The sequence below is a fragment of the Nymphaea colorata genome, chromosome 5, assembly GCF_008831285.2.
Source record: "Nymphaea colorata isolate Beijing-Zhang1983 chromosome 5, ASM883128v2, whole genome shotgun sequence".
In the NCBI taxonomy this organism is placed as follows: domain Eukaryota; kingdom Viridiplantae; phylum Streptophyta; class Magnoliopsida; order Nymphaeales; family Nymphaeaceae; genus Nymphaea; species Nymphaea colorata.
Genome location: NC_045142.1, coordinates 4,538,805 through 4,555,060, shown reverse-complemented (window position 1 = coordinate 4,555,060; position 16,256 = coordinate 4,538,805). Strand labels below are relative to the sequence as shown.

The 16,256-nt window shown below is 38.8% G+C and overlaps 1 protein-coding gene across 1 annotated transcript in view; it reads left to right on the top strand.

Moving 5' to 3' along the window:
• Positions 1-16,256, top strand: part of LOC116254244 (uncharacterized) — a 31,591-nt gene that overhangs the window by 12,307 nt on the left and 3,028 nt on the right. The window contains exons 8-15 of the mRNA XM_031629487.2: positions 665-775; positions 3,511-3,587; positions 5,581-5,647; positions 13,906-13,971; positions 15,378-15,485; positions 15,615-15,745; positions 15,859-15,925; positions 16,035-16,102. Coding sequence (XP_031485347.1) covers positions 665-775; positions 3,511-3,587; positions 5,581-5,647; positions 13,906-13,971; positions 15,378-15,485; positions 15,615-15,745; positions 15,859-15,925; positions 16,035-16,102 — 695 coding nt within the window. The remainder of the gene's footprint in view (positions 1-664; positions 776-3,510; positions 3,588-5,580; positions 5,648-13,905; positions 13,972-15,377; positions 15,486-15,614; positions 15,746-15,858; positions 15,926-16,034; positions 16,103-16,256) is intronic.

The window sequence follows — 16,256 nt, the reverse complement described above, 5'->3', positions numbered from 1 at the left end:
TAGATGGCCTAGATGATTCCCACCATGTCTAATACATGAGGGTCTACTAGCTACCTATCCACACACATACACACACACACACACATATATATATATATATATATATAGATGTTACATGCACCCAGGTTTTTCTGAAAAATGCTCTACCCATATCCACACCAGCACCCTGCCTCGATGTGACCATAGGTTGACTGCATTTGTACACCTTATATGTTGGTACAAAAATGAGGCAGTTGCTTGTTGGAGGTAAGGCCATTGATCATTCATTTACTACATGTGACCTACATGAATCATTTAAACATCTCGTGTCTGCACAATAGCACACTCTCTCTCTCACTCACTCTTTCTCATCGTTATGCATCTCACATGCACTCTTTCTTGACAAGAAAGTGTTGCTGAGTTCAGGTCTGGTTGTTTCAGTGTCAAATACTGCATCACAAAGATCTTGTAGAGAGAAATTGCTTTGGGGATTTGCAGCTAGTTTTCCTTGTTTTACAAAGTATCATTTGTCTTAGTGATGAGCTATGTTTTTGTGTATCTATAAAAGTTATTAGTACTTTCTTGCCTGATAATTTCGCAGTGCACGAACTTGTTTTTTGAATGCATACCTTTTGTTGCAAGGGTTTTATAGCACATACTGTATTCTATTACTCTGAAACTGTAGGGTTTGAAAGAAGCACTGGAAGATGTGCGGATCTGTTCCACCTTGGAAGGTCTTCTGCTCAAGAAAAAACTGATAAATATTGGAGATTCAGCTGAGATACATTCTCAAAAGGTTTGCACTGGTCTTTTTCGTCTTTTGTCTTTTTCTTTTCTTCTTTTTTTCTTATTGGAAAATTAGACCTTGTCCTTGCATACATAAGAATGCTTTATGGTGGCTTTGACTTCTAGGTATGTGGGGGTGGGGAAATGGTGCATAGTTTACACTTTAACTTCAGGATTATATCTTTTAGTTTTGCCTTTTCACCTTGACATGGAAATGGTAAAGGCCACTTATGAAAATTGTTTCTATATAATGTTTTATAGTGTTTATGAAAATCTGCACGCACTTTATCAATTTTCATTTTTATGAGAATATATTTTTGCGAAAGTCTATTCCTATTAGATTGTTTATATAGAGTGGTCAACTTTCTTAATCTTTTGATAAATGTTCAGAGATTTTTGGAAATTGTAAGCATTAAATGAGGGGGTGGCTGACGTCTATCTTGAGTGGAAGGGATACATTTCAAGTAACTTTTGTAAAAAACTTGAATCCTTTTCAGTACCTTCCTACTATGTCTTGTTAGTTTTACTAGGAATCATTTTATTCTCTCTTCTTTCCTTTTTGAATTTAAAAGAAAGAAAGAAATAGAATTGACAGCATAAAGCCCCTAGATTACTGTTGTACATATTGTTCTGATATGGGGCTGTATCATACGTTACATACTATCGCTTTTTAAATTCGTGATACAATACACCACTCGTATCACAGATTCACAAACAAGTACTGTATTGTATGCGTATTACATGTATCTTATGTTACAGGGCCCGTATCGTATGATAAGGGGGCAATACACTCCATATTGTATGATACGGGTGTATTAAAAAAAAGGGTCTGAAACCCCCTTTCTCAAAATAAGTTTTAAAACCTGCCTCCCCCTTCATGTCCAAACATATCTAAGAGTTGGAGGAGGGGAGTTTGTGCCGATTTTGAAAGGAAATCATCAATTTCATTGTGAAATAGTTGATTTGAGGGTAGATTTGTGCACGGGTGATTGATTCTTGTTTGAAGAAAGCAGGTTTTTCCGATTTCTTCTACGAAAGATGAAGATGCGAATTAAGATGATGAAGATTATGAATGAGACTGTTTTCATTTATTATTTGCATTAGAATTGAATAATCTCATTCGTGATGTGGTGCATAACAATTAAAACTTGTTATTTGATGTGTTATGGATCGTATGACTTATGAGTTATTATATAGATCATGTTGTGTTATATTTCTTTGTGTCTTAGATCATGTTGTGTTAGTATATGATATTATGACTTGCTAATGTTCGTTAATCATAACTTCATAGCTATAATAAGTTTAATTGTTCTGTACTGATTTTTTATTTATTTTTGAATTAAAAAGATAATTTTATGATACAGGTATGATACAACACGATACTTTGCAATACCACATATCTATTCACCGGAATACAACTTGTGATAACTTTTTACAACATTGCCCTGGATGCATTGAAAGATGGAGATTAGTACTAAAATATCTAGTATTATTTGATATTGTAGAAGTTTAGGTGATTCACATGACTGGACAATCGACATGCTCCTCTATTTTTCAACCTCCTCTGATAATGCAGAAGCTTGCACTTGTTGCTCTAGTTTTTCGAATGAATCTGACTTGCAGTCACCGTTACTTCTTAGCTAAGGTTTTTTTTTTTCTGGTTTATCTTTGCTGGTAGAAGTGTGTAGCAGACAATGAAAGTCAAATATAGCTAACCTGGTCCTGCCTATGGTTTTTCTTTTCAGAAAATAAAATTATGTGAGTGGCAGTGAAGGGCATGTGATATAGAAAAATAAAGGGAAAAAAGGATCTTATCTCATGAATTTTACCGTTAGAATTTCTGGTTTATGGTGCTTTTGTCTTGTTGCTGCAAGGTGAACATCATCATTATAACCTGAGTATTACATATGCTGTGGTTGTGAGTGGACCTAAGTCACATGGGTACAGGTGCGGTTCAGGTACGGGTACGGAGATATGGGTACAGACACAACAACTTTAGAAAATGTGGGTATGGGGTACGACAAGAATATATATATATATATATATATATATATATATATATATATATATATATATATATATATATATATATATATATATATATATATATATATATATATATATATATATATATATATATATATATATATATTTATACACACAAAATAGTATAAAATCAAAATAAAAGCAACATTTAAATAAACAAGTGATTTTAAATGTTAATGAACAATAACTCTAAAAACATAATGAAAACTGAGTTGGAAAACATTGAATCATGTAAAATTAAGCAGGTTGGGTTGGTTTTGACTTTTGATCTAAAAGTACCCAAGTGTGTCCAAGTACTCATTTTGGGTGCGGGTATGGCAACATAGGTACGTGGTCCTTATTGAAGTACCCATGTGACTTAGCTGTGGACCTTTTAGTGTCAAGAATGTTCACCATGATAATTCATAGTTTCTATGAAGTTATTCTCTACATATGCTTCACATCATAAAGAGGAAAAAGGCTTGCTGCAAGTCACAGCCTTGGTCCTAAGTTTCATAAGTTGTCAGGTGCATAGTTCTGTGTATAGTTCAAGTTGTTGGTTGTTCTGCACATTCAAAGGAAGGACTTGTTAATGGTAGTTAGGGCCTCTAACTCATGCTGCAATTAGATATTAAAAGACGAAACCGTTTGATAGTTCATTTTTTGTTTTACTATGTAGAACATTTATGCCTTCAAGTTAACCTATTGGTTGCGATGCAGATTGATAAGTTGAAGATCTTATCTGAATCTCTTGCAAGCTCAATCATGAAGGCAGAAAAACGCATCTCTGACCATAGGTATCATCTAAAACATCAGGCATCATGGATATGCATTACTATGGACAGAAGAGTTATCCTGCCTTTGTTGTCTACTAACCTGTATTAATGTTAAAAGTAGGTTACCAATGTCTTGAGGTTTCTTCCTATTAGCAGCTTAATATTAAATTTTCATCATTTTTACGCTTGTATTGTACATCTAAGCTGGATGAAGGGACATACAAATGACTGCTAGCTTCAAGAGGAACTATGCATAGCATAGATGTAAATGCTATTTCAAAATGTTTCATATCTTGTTTTGCTGAGAAAAGAAAACCCAACATTGTTCTTATAGCTGCCAAGTTGTCAACTTGTCATACTGTTGTATAGGGGTGCAAATTGCAAAATCAAGATATACACATCTGAGTTCAAATTTTCCTTTCTCACTTGCAATCTGATCTATCAAAATTAACTCCAAAACCAAAATGACATAATTGATTCTGATATATTTTTATTTTCTGAATGGGTTCCAACTTCTGACAGACTAGCCAAATGTTATCTTCTTTGTTGAAGCATCAAGGGAGGCTCTGAGTTAAGGTTTTTTCCCCTCTATTTTTCATGTATTGAGGGATTTGGATTATAGCCATGAACAACCTTTTCGGCTTCATGGCAAGAAATATCCTGGGACATCTTCCATATCTTATTTTCTCAGGAAAAATTTCAGCATAAATCTCATGAAAACATGTTTCTTAAATTTTAGCAATAAATTGTGACTGTATTATGCTGTAATTGAAATAAAAACATGTTTGGTCACAAAAATAATATTGCCATCAAAGAACCATAGCTACCATTACAACGACACTGATGCAACCACTAAGTCAAATAATTCTCTGATTCAGGGCTGTTTCTTATATGTGTTACCTTTACCTACCCACAAACTGCTAACTCGGGTGGCTTCTCCATATTATCATTTCTTTAACAAGATGTTGGTCAATCTGACCAGTATGAACCTTTGCCTTTAAAAACATGATGAAGAGCACAGTATTTTCAAAGATGCTGAATCTTGGGTTAAAAACATATATAATTCGCTCGTTGAGAATTTTGCCTAAAATATCATGAGAATTTGGAAGTAAGCAACATTTGTTACCCTGTTATAAACACATGGTAGGATCCTTTTGCATTAAAAACTAATCCAGATTTGGTACTTAAAAGTTACAAATAACGTTTCGTAGTTTTAAACAGGGAGGTTTTTCTTGAGTATAATACGGCGAGTTTGAAAAATTAAGAAAAAACGAGTAATTTTTTAAAAAAACTAAAAAAAATAAAAATGAGGAAAAATAAAATAAGTGTGAAAATAATAACACAAACATCAAAAGATAAGTAGATTTGCAACAAATAAAAAATAGTAAATGAGAAAATAACTGTTTGGCATTAAAAAAATGAAACAAATGAAAAAAAGTGAAAAAAGAGAAAAAGTGCGTTAAAAACGCGTTTTTTTTTGTTTTTTCACGTTTTTTAAAAAAAAATGTGTTTTTTTAAGTTGTAAACAGCATTTCATTTTCTTGTGTTTTTTTTGCGTTTTTTTCGAAAATAAATCGTTTTTTGTGACTATGCAGTTAAAAGTCACTCCAGATCCAACTCGGAAGAATTATTATTAATTGATTGGATTTTTCTGTGCAAGTGCATCTGACACTGGACCTGAATGAGATTAGTTGTTCTCCATAACAGATTTCTGTAATAAATGGATCTAATTTTTAGTCCCTATCCACTTTAAAACTTGTCTGGTCAGATCAGATCTTCAGTGAAATCCTGTGCATTTGCACCCATAGTTGCTTGACCAGCATAATTGGCTGCAGTTAGACTCCATTCACGTGTGTAAATTTGGTTGATTGTTGTAATGGGGATTGCTTTTGTAGCCTATCACATGGCTGAATGGTTTTGGATATTTGAATTGTTTTTACCCTCTTTATTACCTGTACTATTTGAACTGGAATGACCTTTTCCATTTGATAAAATATGCTGTTAATAATGTCAGGCACCAAAAAGAGGAGGCACTTAAGTTTCGTGTGGCTAAAGCTAATGAAACAAATGAAATTGAGAAGGTATACACAAAACTTTCTTCAATTGATTATCCCATGTATTGTCAATATGAATGGTTTGTCCAACTAAATTAAGTTTCAACTTGGTGGTTCAGCATGCTCATGATCTAGCGCAAATATCAAGGGTATCTTGTCACAAGCATTGCCTGTTGGCATTGATGACAGCCCTATGTATAGTTTGAGAAATGCAGAACGGTGAATTGATATAGGAACAAGTGTTCATGTTGATGAAAATATAAGGACAATTATAAGGGCACATGGATCTGCAATGGTATTAGCGAAACAGGAAACACTAGAGGCTAGAGCTCAGTTCCTTGTGTAGAAAACTTGAACATTTCACATGGAACAATGAAGCCAGGATGATCCTGGATGTTTTTATTTCAAAATTGTGGCTCTGAGTTATAGCGTTTAAGAAGCCCCCAGGTTGCTAAAAAATTTCATAAACCATATGCTCTTTGATATTATGAATTGATTCTACAGGTCTTCTATACTTATCTAAACTTCATAACCTTACTCATATAGGATGTGGTTTGGGACCAGTTTCATATCCAAGAGTTTCAGATATATTGGCTATATATACCTTAATCCTATACTACCTAGTGTTGTTTAAAGCCTTTATGGATGCAAATAGTTTGAACTAAAGCTGGCTGTGCGGTTGGTTGAGATCTACCATTCTGACTGTGACTGGTGGAGTCAGTTTTGGGCCGTGTCTTTGCAATTTGGGTATTGGAACTATGATTAACACTAGGATCTCTGGACCAGGACATACAGATGCCTGTCCATAAGGGACTGTGAAGTGTCAATTGTTGGAGTGGCTTGGCAGTATGTAAGAGTTTGAGATATATTAATAACTGCATGTAGATAACTCCCATATTATCTAGTATTTTTTGGACATGAACTGAATCTACCTATGAGGTGGGTTAGGAACTTGGAGATCAACAACGATGGATGTTGGGTTCAGTTTGAATGACTTGTTAAATTATTGGGTTCTGTTAACATATCATGTATAGGGAACCGGGTCTGGATCTAGACCCGGTCCCATGGGCATGGGTACCGAGAGTGGCTCGGTACCCTAGGCGGTTTTTCCTCTTATTTAATCCCACTTATGGTGTAATTGTTGATTAAGTGGAATAACATTTTCTCTCTCCTAGGGTTGCGGTTGTGCCCCTAGGTTAGAGCTTCTCCGTGGTTTTTCACCTCTTTGAGGTTTTCCACGTATATTGTGTGCTCCTTCTCTTTCTCTCCATCTTGGTGTGTGTTTCTACATGGTATCAGAGCCAACGCGTGAGAGATCGTTGGTGTGATAGTCGTGTTTCCGCCGTTTTTTGCCGCTGCTGTTTCCGCCGTTTTTTCTGCCGCTGCTGCGCCGCCATCCAGCGCCGTCGCTCTCTGCTGCGACGCCGCCGTCCAGCGCTGCCAGCTGCGCCGCCACCGTCCAGCGCTGCCAGTTGCGCCGCCACCGTCCAGCGCGGTTGTTCTCTGCTGCGCTGCCGCCCTCTAGCGCCGTTGTAGTCCAGCGTCGTCGCCCACATCAGCGCCGCCGCCGTCCAGTGCCATCGCTGCCCACCGCCGTCGCTCTCTTCAGCACCGCCGCCGTCCAGCGCCGCCGTCGTCTAGCGCCGCTGCCTCTTGTTTGTCGTTTCTGGTGCTGAGTATTCTTTCTCCTTGGTGATTGTGATGGCCGAGGAGATGTCCCTCAAGATCGATGATGCCCTAGACTCGGGCAGCAATACCAAGAGCGAGATCTTGCCTGTTCAAGTCACCTCCATCCGGCTGAACAAGGATAACTATCTCTCTTGGTCGGCTGCCCTAGAAATTGGGATAACCAGTCGTGGTCGCCTGTCCTACATTACTGGGAAGAAGCCTGCACCTTCAAAAACCGATCCGCGATGGGCCACTTGGGCGTTGGAAGATAGTCAGGTTAAAGTATGGATTATTAGTTCTGTTTATTCAGATATTCAGCCTTTGATCTTGCGTAAATCGACTGCCTACGACATGTGGACTGTGCTTGCACGGATGTATGGCCGTAAGAAGAGAGTATTGCGTACGTACCAAATCAAACGTAGCATATACTCTCTTAAACAGGGTGACTTGTCTGTAGCCGCTTTCTTTGCAGCCCTAAAGACTAAGTGGGAGGAACTTGACTACCATGTGAATGATGACTGGCACTGTGGGTCTGATCATGCCTTGTACTGGGACAAAGAATGGATGGATCAGACGTTTATTTTCCTTGGAGGCTTACGCGATGAATTTGAATCCATTAGGAGCCAAATTCTCAATTGTGACGAGGTCCCCGGAATTGAAGAGGTGTATGCCCGTGTGGAATCTGAGGAACAGCGTCGCCAGGTGATGCATATTGACACCAGTCAGGGGAGTTCTCCTTCAGCCTTTGTTAGTCGTGCTTCTGGGATTGGACAGCGTCCTGTTCGGCGGTGTAGCCATTGCAACAAATCAGGACATTCTGTTGATTTTTGTTGGGATCTTCATCTTGAGAGGCGGCTTGTCCGGGGTCGTCCTACTTCTAGCCGCCGGAGTCCTTTTGTGCCTGAGCCTAGTCAGAGTAGTCCTTCAAATGTTGCCAAATCTAAGCTTTCCTCCGATCAAATCAAAGAACTGCAAGCGTATATCAGCCGGCTGTCTACTACTCAGGAGGATACTTTCACGTCTGAGGGGGCTAAGTTAGCCCAAGCTCTCGTGGCCACTAGTGACCAAGGTAATTCCTCACATGGTGATTGGATTGTTGACAGTGGCGCTACGCATCATATGACAGGGGACCCTAAGATGTTCCAAGAATACAAATTGTCTTCGGGGCAGCAACGTGTATCTATGGCTGATGGTTCTTCTATCTCTGTGGCTGGAAAAGGGAGTTTGTCCTTGTTAAATAAATACTGTCTTCATAATGCTCTTCATGTTCCCAATATTCCTGTGAATTTGTTATCTGTCAGCAGTATTACTAAAGAACTCAACTGTAATATGATCTTTTCTGCTGATCGGTGTTTTCTGCAGGACTTGGTGACGGGGCAGAAGATTGGGATTGGTTCGGCTATTGATGGACTCTACAGACTGCCTGTGCAGGTTGCGTCTGCTCTTATTTCAGCCACTAGTCGACAGTTGTCAGGCATGGAAGACAGATCTACTATTATGCGATGGCACGAGCGGCTTGGTCATCTTCCGTTTCCATTGATTAAGAAGTTGTTTCCTAGTTTGTTTCATTCTGTTTCCATGGACTCCTTCACCTGTGAAGTGTGTCAGTTGGCTAAACATGTTAGGGCCTCGTACCCTATTTCATTCAATAAAACCACTCGTCCCTTTGCTTTGGTTCACTCTGATGTTTGGGGTCCTTTGGGAGTACCCACTTGTCGTGGTTTTCATTACTTTATGACCCTTATTGATGATTACTCCCGTTGTACGTTCGTGTATCTGTTGAAAGAACGTAGTGAAATTCTCGTTATTGTCAAAAATTTTGTGGCCTTTGTTGAGACTCAGTTTCAGACGTCTGTCCAAGCTTTTCGCACCGATAATGCTAGATAGTATGTCTCTCAATCCCTAGATGATTTCTTGAAGAGCAAGGGTATTGTTCATGAAACGTCATGTAGTTACACACCTCCCCAAAATGGCGTGGCTGAACGAAAGAATCGCCATTTGCTTGATGTTACCCGGGCTCTTCTGTTCCATCGACAGGTTCCCAAGCGCTACTGGGGTGATGCGCTTCTCACTAGTGCCCACCTTATCAACCGTATGCCTACCCGTGTGTTGCAGGGCCATTCCCCGTACTCTATGCTTTGGCCTACTCAGAATCCCTGGCCTCTTACCCCTCGGGTGTTCGGGTGTGTCTGTTTTGTTCATGACCATAGTCCCACCCTCAAGAAACTTGATCCTCGGTCTGTCAAGGCTGTCTTCCTGGGGTATTCCTCCACTCAGAAGGGATACAAATGTGTTGATCCTACCACCTCTAAAGTCTATGTTTCTCGGGACGTCACCTTCCATGAACATGAGACATACTTTCATGTGAATCCTCTTCAGGGGGAGTATCTAGGGCACAATAGTGAAGAGTATTCCTCAAATCAGTTGATTCAGTTTACGGATTTCTTGGATTACAAGGCCAGTGACAGTGTGGCAGACACAGTCAGAGATGATAGAGACCGTCACATGGACGAGGGTCTTGTTGATAATCAGCCTACAACCCGTGATCATTTGTTTGGCCAGGTGTACAGAAGGAAGAAGACAGATGTGATTGAAAATGTTGATGTAACCAATCCCAATCCTGTGAGCTCCCCGGATGACCCAAGTCTAATCAATGAAGAGCTTCCTATAGCCCTGCGCAAGGGCACCAGGTCTTGCACTTCTCATCCTATTCAGAGATTTGTCTCTTATGCGAAATTGAGTAAGAATTACAAATGCTTTATAACATCCTTGTCTAAGTCTGTTATTTCCAGGTGTGTGGAAGATGCTAGAGAGGATCCTAAATGGCTACAGGCTATGACAGAGGAGATGAATGCCTTGGCAAAGAATGACACTTGGGAAGTTGTGGATATTCCCAAAGGGACTCATTTAGTTGGTTCAAAGTGGGTGTTCAATGTGAAGTACAAACCAGATGCTACTGTGGAAAGGTATAAGGCTCGGCTTGTTGCAAAGGGGTTCAGCCAGAAATATGGTATTGATTATCTTGAAACCTTTGCCCCTGTTGCCAAACTGAAAACTGTGAGGGTCATATTAGCACTTGCCGTGAAAAATGGGTGGAGCATGGATCAACTTGATGTTAAGAACGCATTCTTGAATGGCCATCTAGAAGAAGAGGTCTATATGAGTATGCCTCCTGGATATGTTCAAAGCGGAAAATGCTGTCATCTCAAGAAAGCCTTGTATGGATTAAAGCAGTCTCCTAGAGCATGGTTTGAAAGACTGAGGATAGTGATGAAGACAAATGGATACAAACAGGGAAATGGTGATCACACCCTATTCATTAAGCAGAGAGATGGCCTGGTGAGTCTTCTTCTTGTGTATGTTGATGATATGATAGTCACAGGTGACGATGAAGAAGAGAAAAAGAAGATGAAGGAGAGGTTAGCTGCTGAATTTGATCTTAAAGATTTGGGTAAACTAAAGTACTTTCTGGGGATAGAGATTGCTCGGTCAGAGACATGGCTGGTTATGAGCCAAAGGAAATACACTCTGGATCTTCTAAAGGAGACAAACAAACTTGGATGCAGACCCTTTCTAACTCCAATGGAGTCCGGTACAAAGATAAGCATCAAAACTGGCAACATCCTAGATGAGGAAGGAAAAGGGCGGTATCAGAGGCTGGTTGGTAAGCTCATCTATCTTACTCTTACTCGCCCTGATATTACTTATGCTGTGAATGTGTTGAGTCAGTTTATGCATGCTCCTACTGATTGTCACTGGAAGAGTGCAGAAAGAGTGTTGAGGTACCTAAAGAATGACCCAGGAAAAGGATTACTCTATACTCAGCAAGACCAACTTAATATTGAAGGATACTCTGACGCAGATTGGGCAGGATGTACTGATACTAGGAGGTCTACCACAGGGTACTGCATCTTTCTGGGGGGTAACCTGGTTGTATGGAGAAGTAAAAGGCAGGAAGTTTGCTCTAGATCCAGTGCTGAGGCTGAATACAGGGCTGTGGCTATGGGAGTTACAGAAATGTTATGATTAAAGATTCTCCTAGCAGATATTGGTGTTGAAACAGAAGAGAAGATGAGGATGTACTGTGACAACAAGTTTGCAATTAATCTTGCGAATAATCCCTTTCTGCATGACAGAACTAAACATGTGGAGATTGATCGCCACTTCATACGGGAACGCATAGATTCAAAGGAGTTGATCCTACCTTATATGAAGTCTGAAGATCAAATTGCAGATGTTCTAACCAAAGCCTTATGTACATCTCAATTCGAGAAAAATGTAAGCAAGCTTGGCATGTTTGACATGTATGCCAAGCTTGAGGGGGAGTGTTAACATATCATGTATAGGGAACCGGGTCTGGATCCAGACCCGGTCCCATGGGCACGGGTACCGAGAGTGGCTCGGTACCCTAGGCGGGTTTCCCTCTTATTTAATCCCACTTATGGTGTAATTGTTGATTAAGTGGAATAATATTTTCTCTCTCCTAGGGTTGCGGTTGTGCCCCTAGGTTAGAGCTTCTCCGTGGTTTTTCACCTCTCTTTGAGGTTTTCCACGTATATTGTGTGCTCCTTCTCTTTCTCTCCATCTTGGTGTGTGTTTCTACAGGTTCAATATGGATTAGGAACTTAGGTGTGATCAACTAAGCCATTGACCCCCTAATTTAGTTGGACATTTTTTTGCGGTAACTTAGTGAAGTAGTTCTGAATTTTAACCTAGATATGTCATTGGGTTCATGGGTGTTATAATTCTACATATCACTGCATTGACATGTAAGTTGCTAACCATCATGTCAAGATCTTATAATTGCTAGTGTCATTCTAGGTTGGATATGCCAGTTGGCTAGTATCTAAAGAGGCTACCAAGCTGGTTGGGAAGTGAATGTAGCTAACTAGTTGGTTAGTTTAAAACTGAAGAAACTTAAATTTTTTGGGATGTGCCGCACTGGCATCCACATCTGCACTGCCGCACCCAAATTTTTTGGGAGGTGCCGCATTGGCACCCACACCCACACCCACACCCCGCACTCATATGACATAGTTTGAGACTAATTGGGACTATGAGGTCCGACTTGGTGCAAGTCAATTGATTAAAAATAAATAAAACATATATTTATATTGGAAATAAATGCAGAAAAACAGTCATACACACATGCTCACATGTATACTCACACATAATGAATGCACTTATATATTTATATTCAGGGCCTCGACATCTAATCAATGACTAAGTTGACTAATTAGTCTGACCAACTAACCGCTGGTTTAAAACACTGTGAGGTTGATAACTGTCTCAACTGACACAACTGACAAGTTGTTTAACTAGTTGGGATTTTGATGACTAAGTACAATAGTTTATTTTACACATTTAACACAGACGTGTTAAATATACTAGCTTATAAAAAACTCACTTATTACACAACTTTCTGCTATTGAATTTCTAGTTTCTATAGCTTGTAGAACCATCCTAATGGTATCTTCGATATTCCACATAGGTTATTAATATTATCATGCTCCCTTGTCAATTCTAAGTGCAAAAAAAATTGGTATCATTCCTTCTCAAGTTCTTGTACGCCAAAGCTTCTTTTGTTTTTTCTTATTGAACTTGTGGACTGTCACAAGGATGCCAATAGAAGGACATAGGACACAATTCTTGTGTAATTTTGCTGTAAGGATATGGTACAAGGGAGATGACAAGGAAAGCTGGAATACCCAGGAGGCAGTGTATTTCCTCTATGTATTATGATTTACTTTTGCTAATCATTTGAGAATTTGTTTGATTGAATATTCTAACCTTATCTGTTGTTCGCACTTCCTATGTGTTATGGTTTATTATATTTCTATTTGTAGTTCGGTTATGATTCCATCTTCCAACACTAAGATTGATTTTGCTGAATAACTTTAGTATCCATGTGGGAATTCTTTCTTTGGTGTCAATTTGGATAATCATCTTGGAACGTTGTTATGAACTTTCTCTAGATCATTTTTTTTGGTACAAGTACCTTAGTAGGAGAAATATTTAACCTTTTTTGCATGAAAACTCATAGTAGAATGGTGAACAAGGTCCAAATCTCTTGGTCTCCTAGGTGCCTTAACTGCATACATCACTGCAATTCCACCTTACACCTGTCGTTTTGATAATCATTGTCAATTTTCTTGGAGGGAATTATGTAGTATTGCGAATCTAATGCCAACTCTTACCATTATTTTGCATAATCATAAAACGCCCTTAATGTATATAAGAACTAAGGGGTGCAGAATAACAATAAGTATCATTTTACAATAAAAGGGAGAAAAAGCTGAAAGCCGTAAACAGATAGCAAAGTTATTCTAACTTCTAAGCATAAAGCATAAGCAATTGACGAGAAGTCTGGAAGTCTAAAATGTAAGATATTTGTGCCCTCTAGGTAAAAAGAGAGAAATGTGTGCACATGTGTGTTTGCATATGTTTATGGGATGTGGTTGTTAAAGGGAAGACGACATGGAGTGGATTCTCCGAAGCAACTAAAGTTTTACCATAGGTCTTGTTTCCAACTTGGCAAGCTAAAGTGCTTTTTGCTTTACCATCAATAGAACCCATTATGTAGTATGCCTGCTTAATGATTTTCGTGTCTATCCTAGGAACTGGAGGAAGAGGTTGCACAACTAGAAAAGCAACGGGACAAACTTGAGGCCGAACTGAAAAGGGTACGTCTGCATATTCTTGAGGCACTGGTTGAGTTATATTCATTTCATGTCTTACTTGCTATATGTTAGACATAAAAATTAGTTATGGCTTGCATTCTTTCTTATTGATGTCTGAACTTAATCTTTTATGACTTTTATATCTTGAATTATTATTATTATCTTTCCCAATGTATTGCACCTTGCATTTGGTGGCTTTCCGTTTCTCCTGTGCATTAGTGATTTTCTATCTTGGATATTTTGTTCATTTCTGTTAGTATCTGTTAGTGCTTGCATACGAGTACCACATTATTCATGAACAATGAAGTTGATAGCCATCAAGGATGAATATATGATCTATTCGAAGTAATTTTCTTGCAATCATGATGTTTTTTTTGTTCCTTCAAGGAAGTGGTTACCTTTTTGCTGCCATTCATATACTTGTATGCTTATGATGGGATTTTGAAACTAATCTTGTCTGCTGTCACGGTTGTTGAAAATTGAAAACTAGACAAGTAACACTTGTTTAAGCTTTTGAGGAAAAAATATGGATTTCGTCATGTAGCAGGGCATTGAGAGATTATGCTAGATTAGAAAGTGGTGTTGGTGGAAAAAAGAAAGACCTAGAAGACCTTGAAACCCTGCACATGAACTGAAAAGCTTTCCCAGTTCAAAAAATTGGTTGTACCACGAGGTGATTATTTGCATTTTCTCAGGCCAAGGTGGTGACTCTTGGGAGGGTAGGTTAATGTGAAATTATTTCTTGGGCTTCCAAAAAATGCACCAGGGAGCGGTGGTAGTGAGGGGCCATTCACTCCCCACAAACTGGCTGAGTAGGCTTCCTCAATTGTGTCATTAATTTCATATATCATGATCCTGTTAAACTTTGATTCTTTCAAGAAATTTGAGAAACTTTGTATTCTAACAATTCTCCTCCCTGCTCTTATGCCATCCTGAAGCAGGGCTACCATCTAATTGAACTCCGTTCTCTAGCACATGGGGTTCTGTGTGTTTGGAGACTCTGTAAGCCAAAGTCTATTGAATATAGTTTTGGATAACCTTAGTCACCACGTTTCTCTCCGTCTCCCCCTCACTCTCATTTCCAAATATAGGGAAGGTATATCTGGGTTTTGGTTTTATTGCTTTCACTGCTAAGTCCTTGCTCCTCACATATGTCACACAGGTGTGGTGTGTGCGTGTGGCATGTTTCAGAAAAACATGGGTGTGGGTGCTTTGAGGATATATATAAAATCCACAAATAACCAAATAAACATTTAAGAATCAACAAGTTATGATTTGATCAATGACTCAATGAAAGGGAAAGCAATGTGCTGCAATCCTTTTTGAAGAGTCTGTGTTACTTGTCTCCCCACAGTTTATCGTTGCAAAGACAAAAACTGGCTAACTTGATGGCTGTTTCATATGTCTAGATCAACATCTCTTTGGCAGCTGCGCTTGCACGGCTGCGCAATACTAGGGAGGAGAAGGAGCAATTTGATGAAGCAAACAATCAGATTATTTCACATTTGAATACAAAGGTACTTTATGCAATCTTGATGCAGTTGCCTGCTCATACAAATTATGCCAGCGTCTTTCAGTTCATATTTGCTTGTTTATGAAAAAGGAGAAAAAATGAAAACTCATTTTTTGCTTGATTTGATTTTCAGGAAGGGGAACTTTCAAGGTCTATAGCTGCTTGTAAGACTGAATCAGATGTTGTTCGAACATGGATCAATTTCTTGGAAGACACCTGGCTCCTCCAGTCATCGTATGCCGAGCAGAAGGAGATATCAACAAAGTCAGCATACTAAGATCAACTTTCCAATAGACATTCAGTATTGTCATATTTGATCAATTATGTTCCCTTGTACTGTTTAATTAACTTAATTTTGCATCTTGACATGATTGAAGGAACGAATTGGACAAAACTGTGAAGCACTTCACTGGGTCGGTCCTCAAGTACTTACATGAGTATAAGGTATTTGAATGAATTTATTCTTCATCAAGTCTTAAGCATAATAGTAACTTTTCTTTTTCCCTGCTAATGTTGTTTATGAATGTTAACTTTTTCCATGCCACTTATACAGGGAGAGTTGAAGCATGCAATTCTTGACATACAGAGACATATTGATGGCGTGAATAAATTCAGTGAGAGGTGATTGTTGAATTTAGCAAATTTATACTATTTTGAATTTGGTCTGAAAGGCTTGAGTAAATTGATTTAGTCCCGTATCAATTTGGTAGCTGTTCTGCAAGCGTGATCCACTGTGGCTCTCATATTCTTTTGTGGTGGAATTGTATTTGGAAAC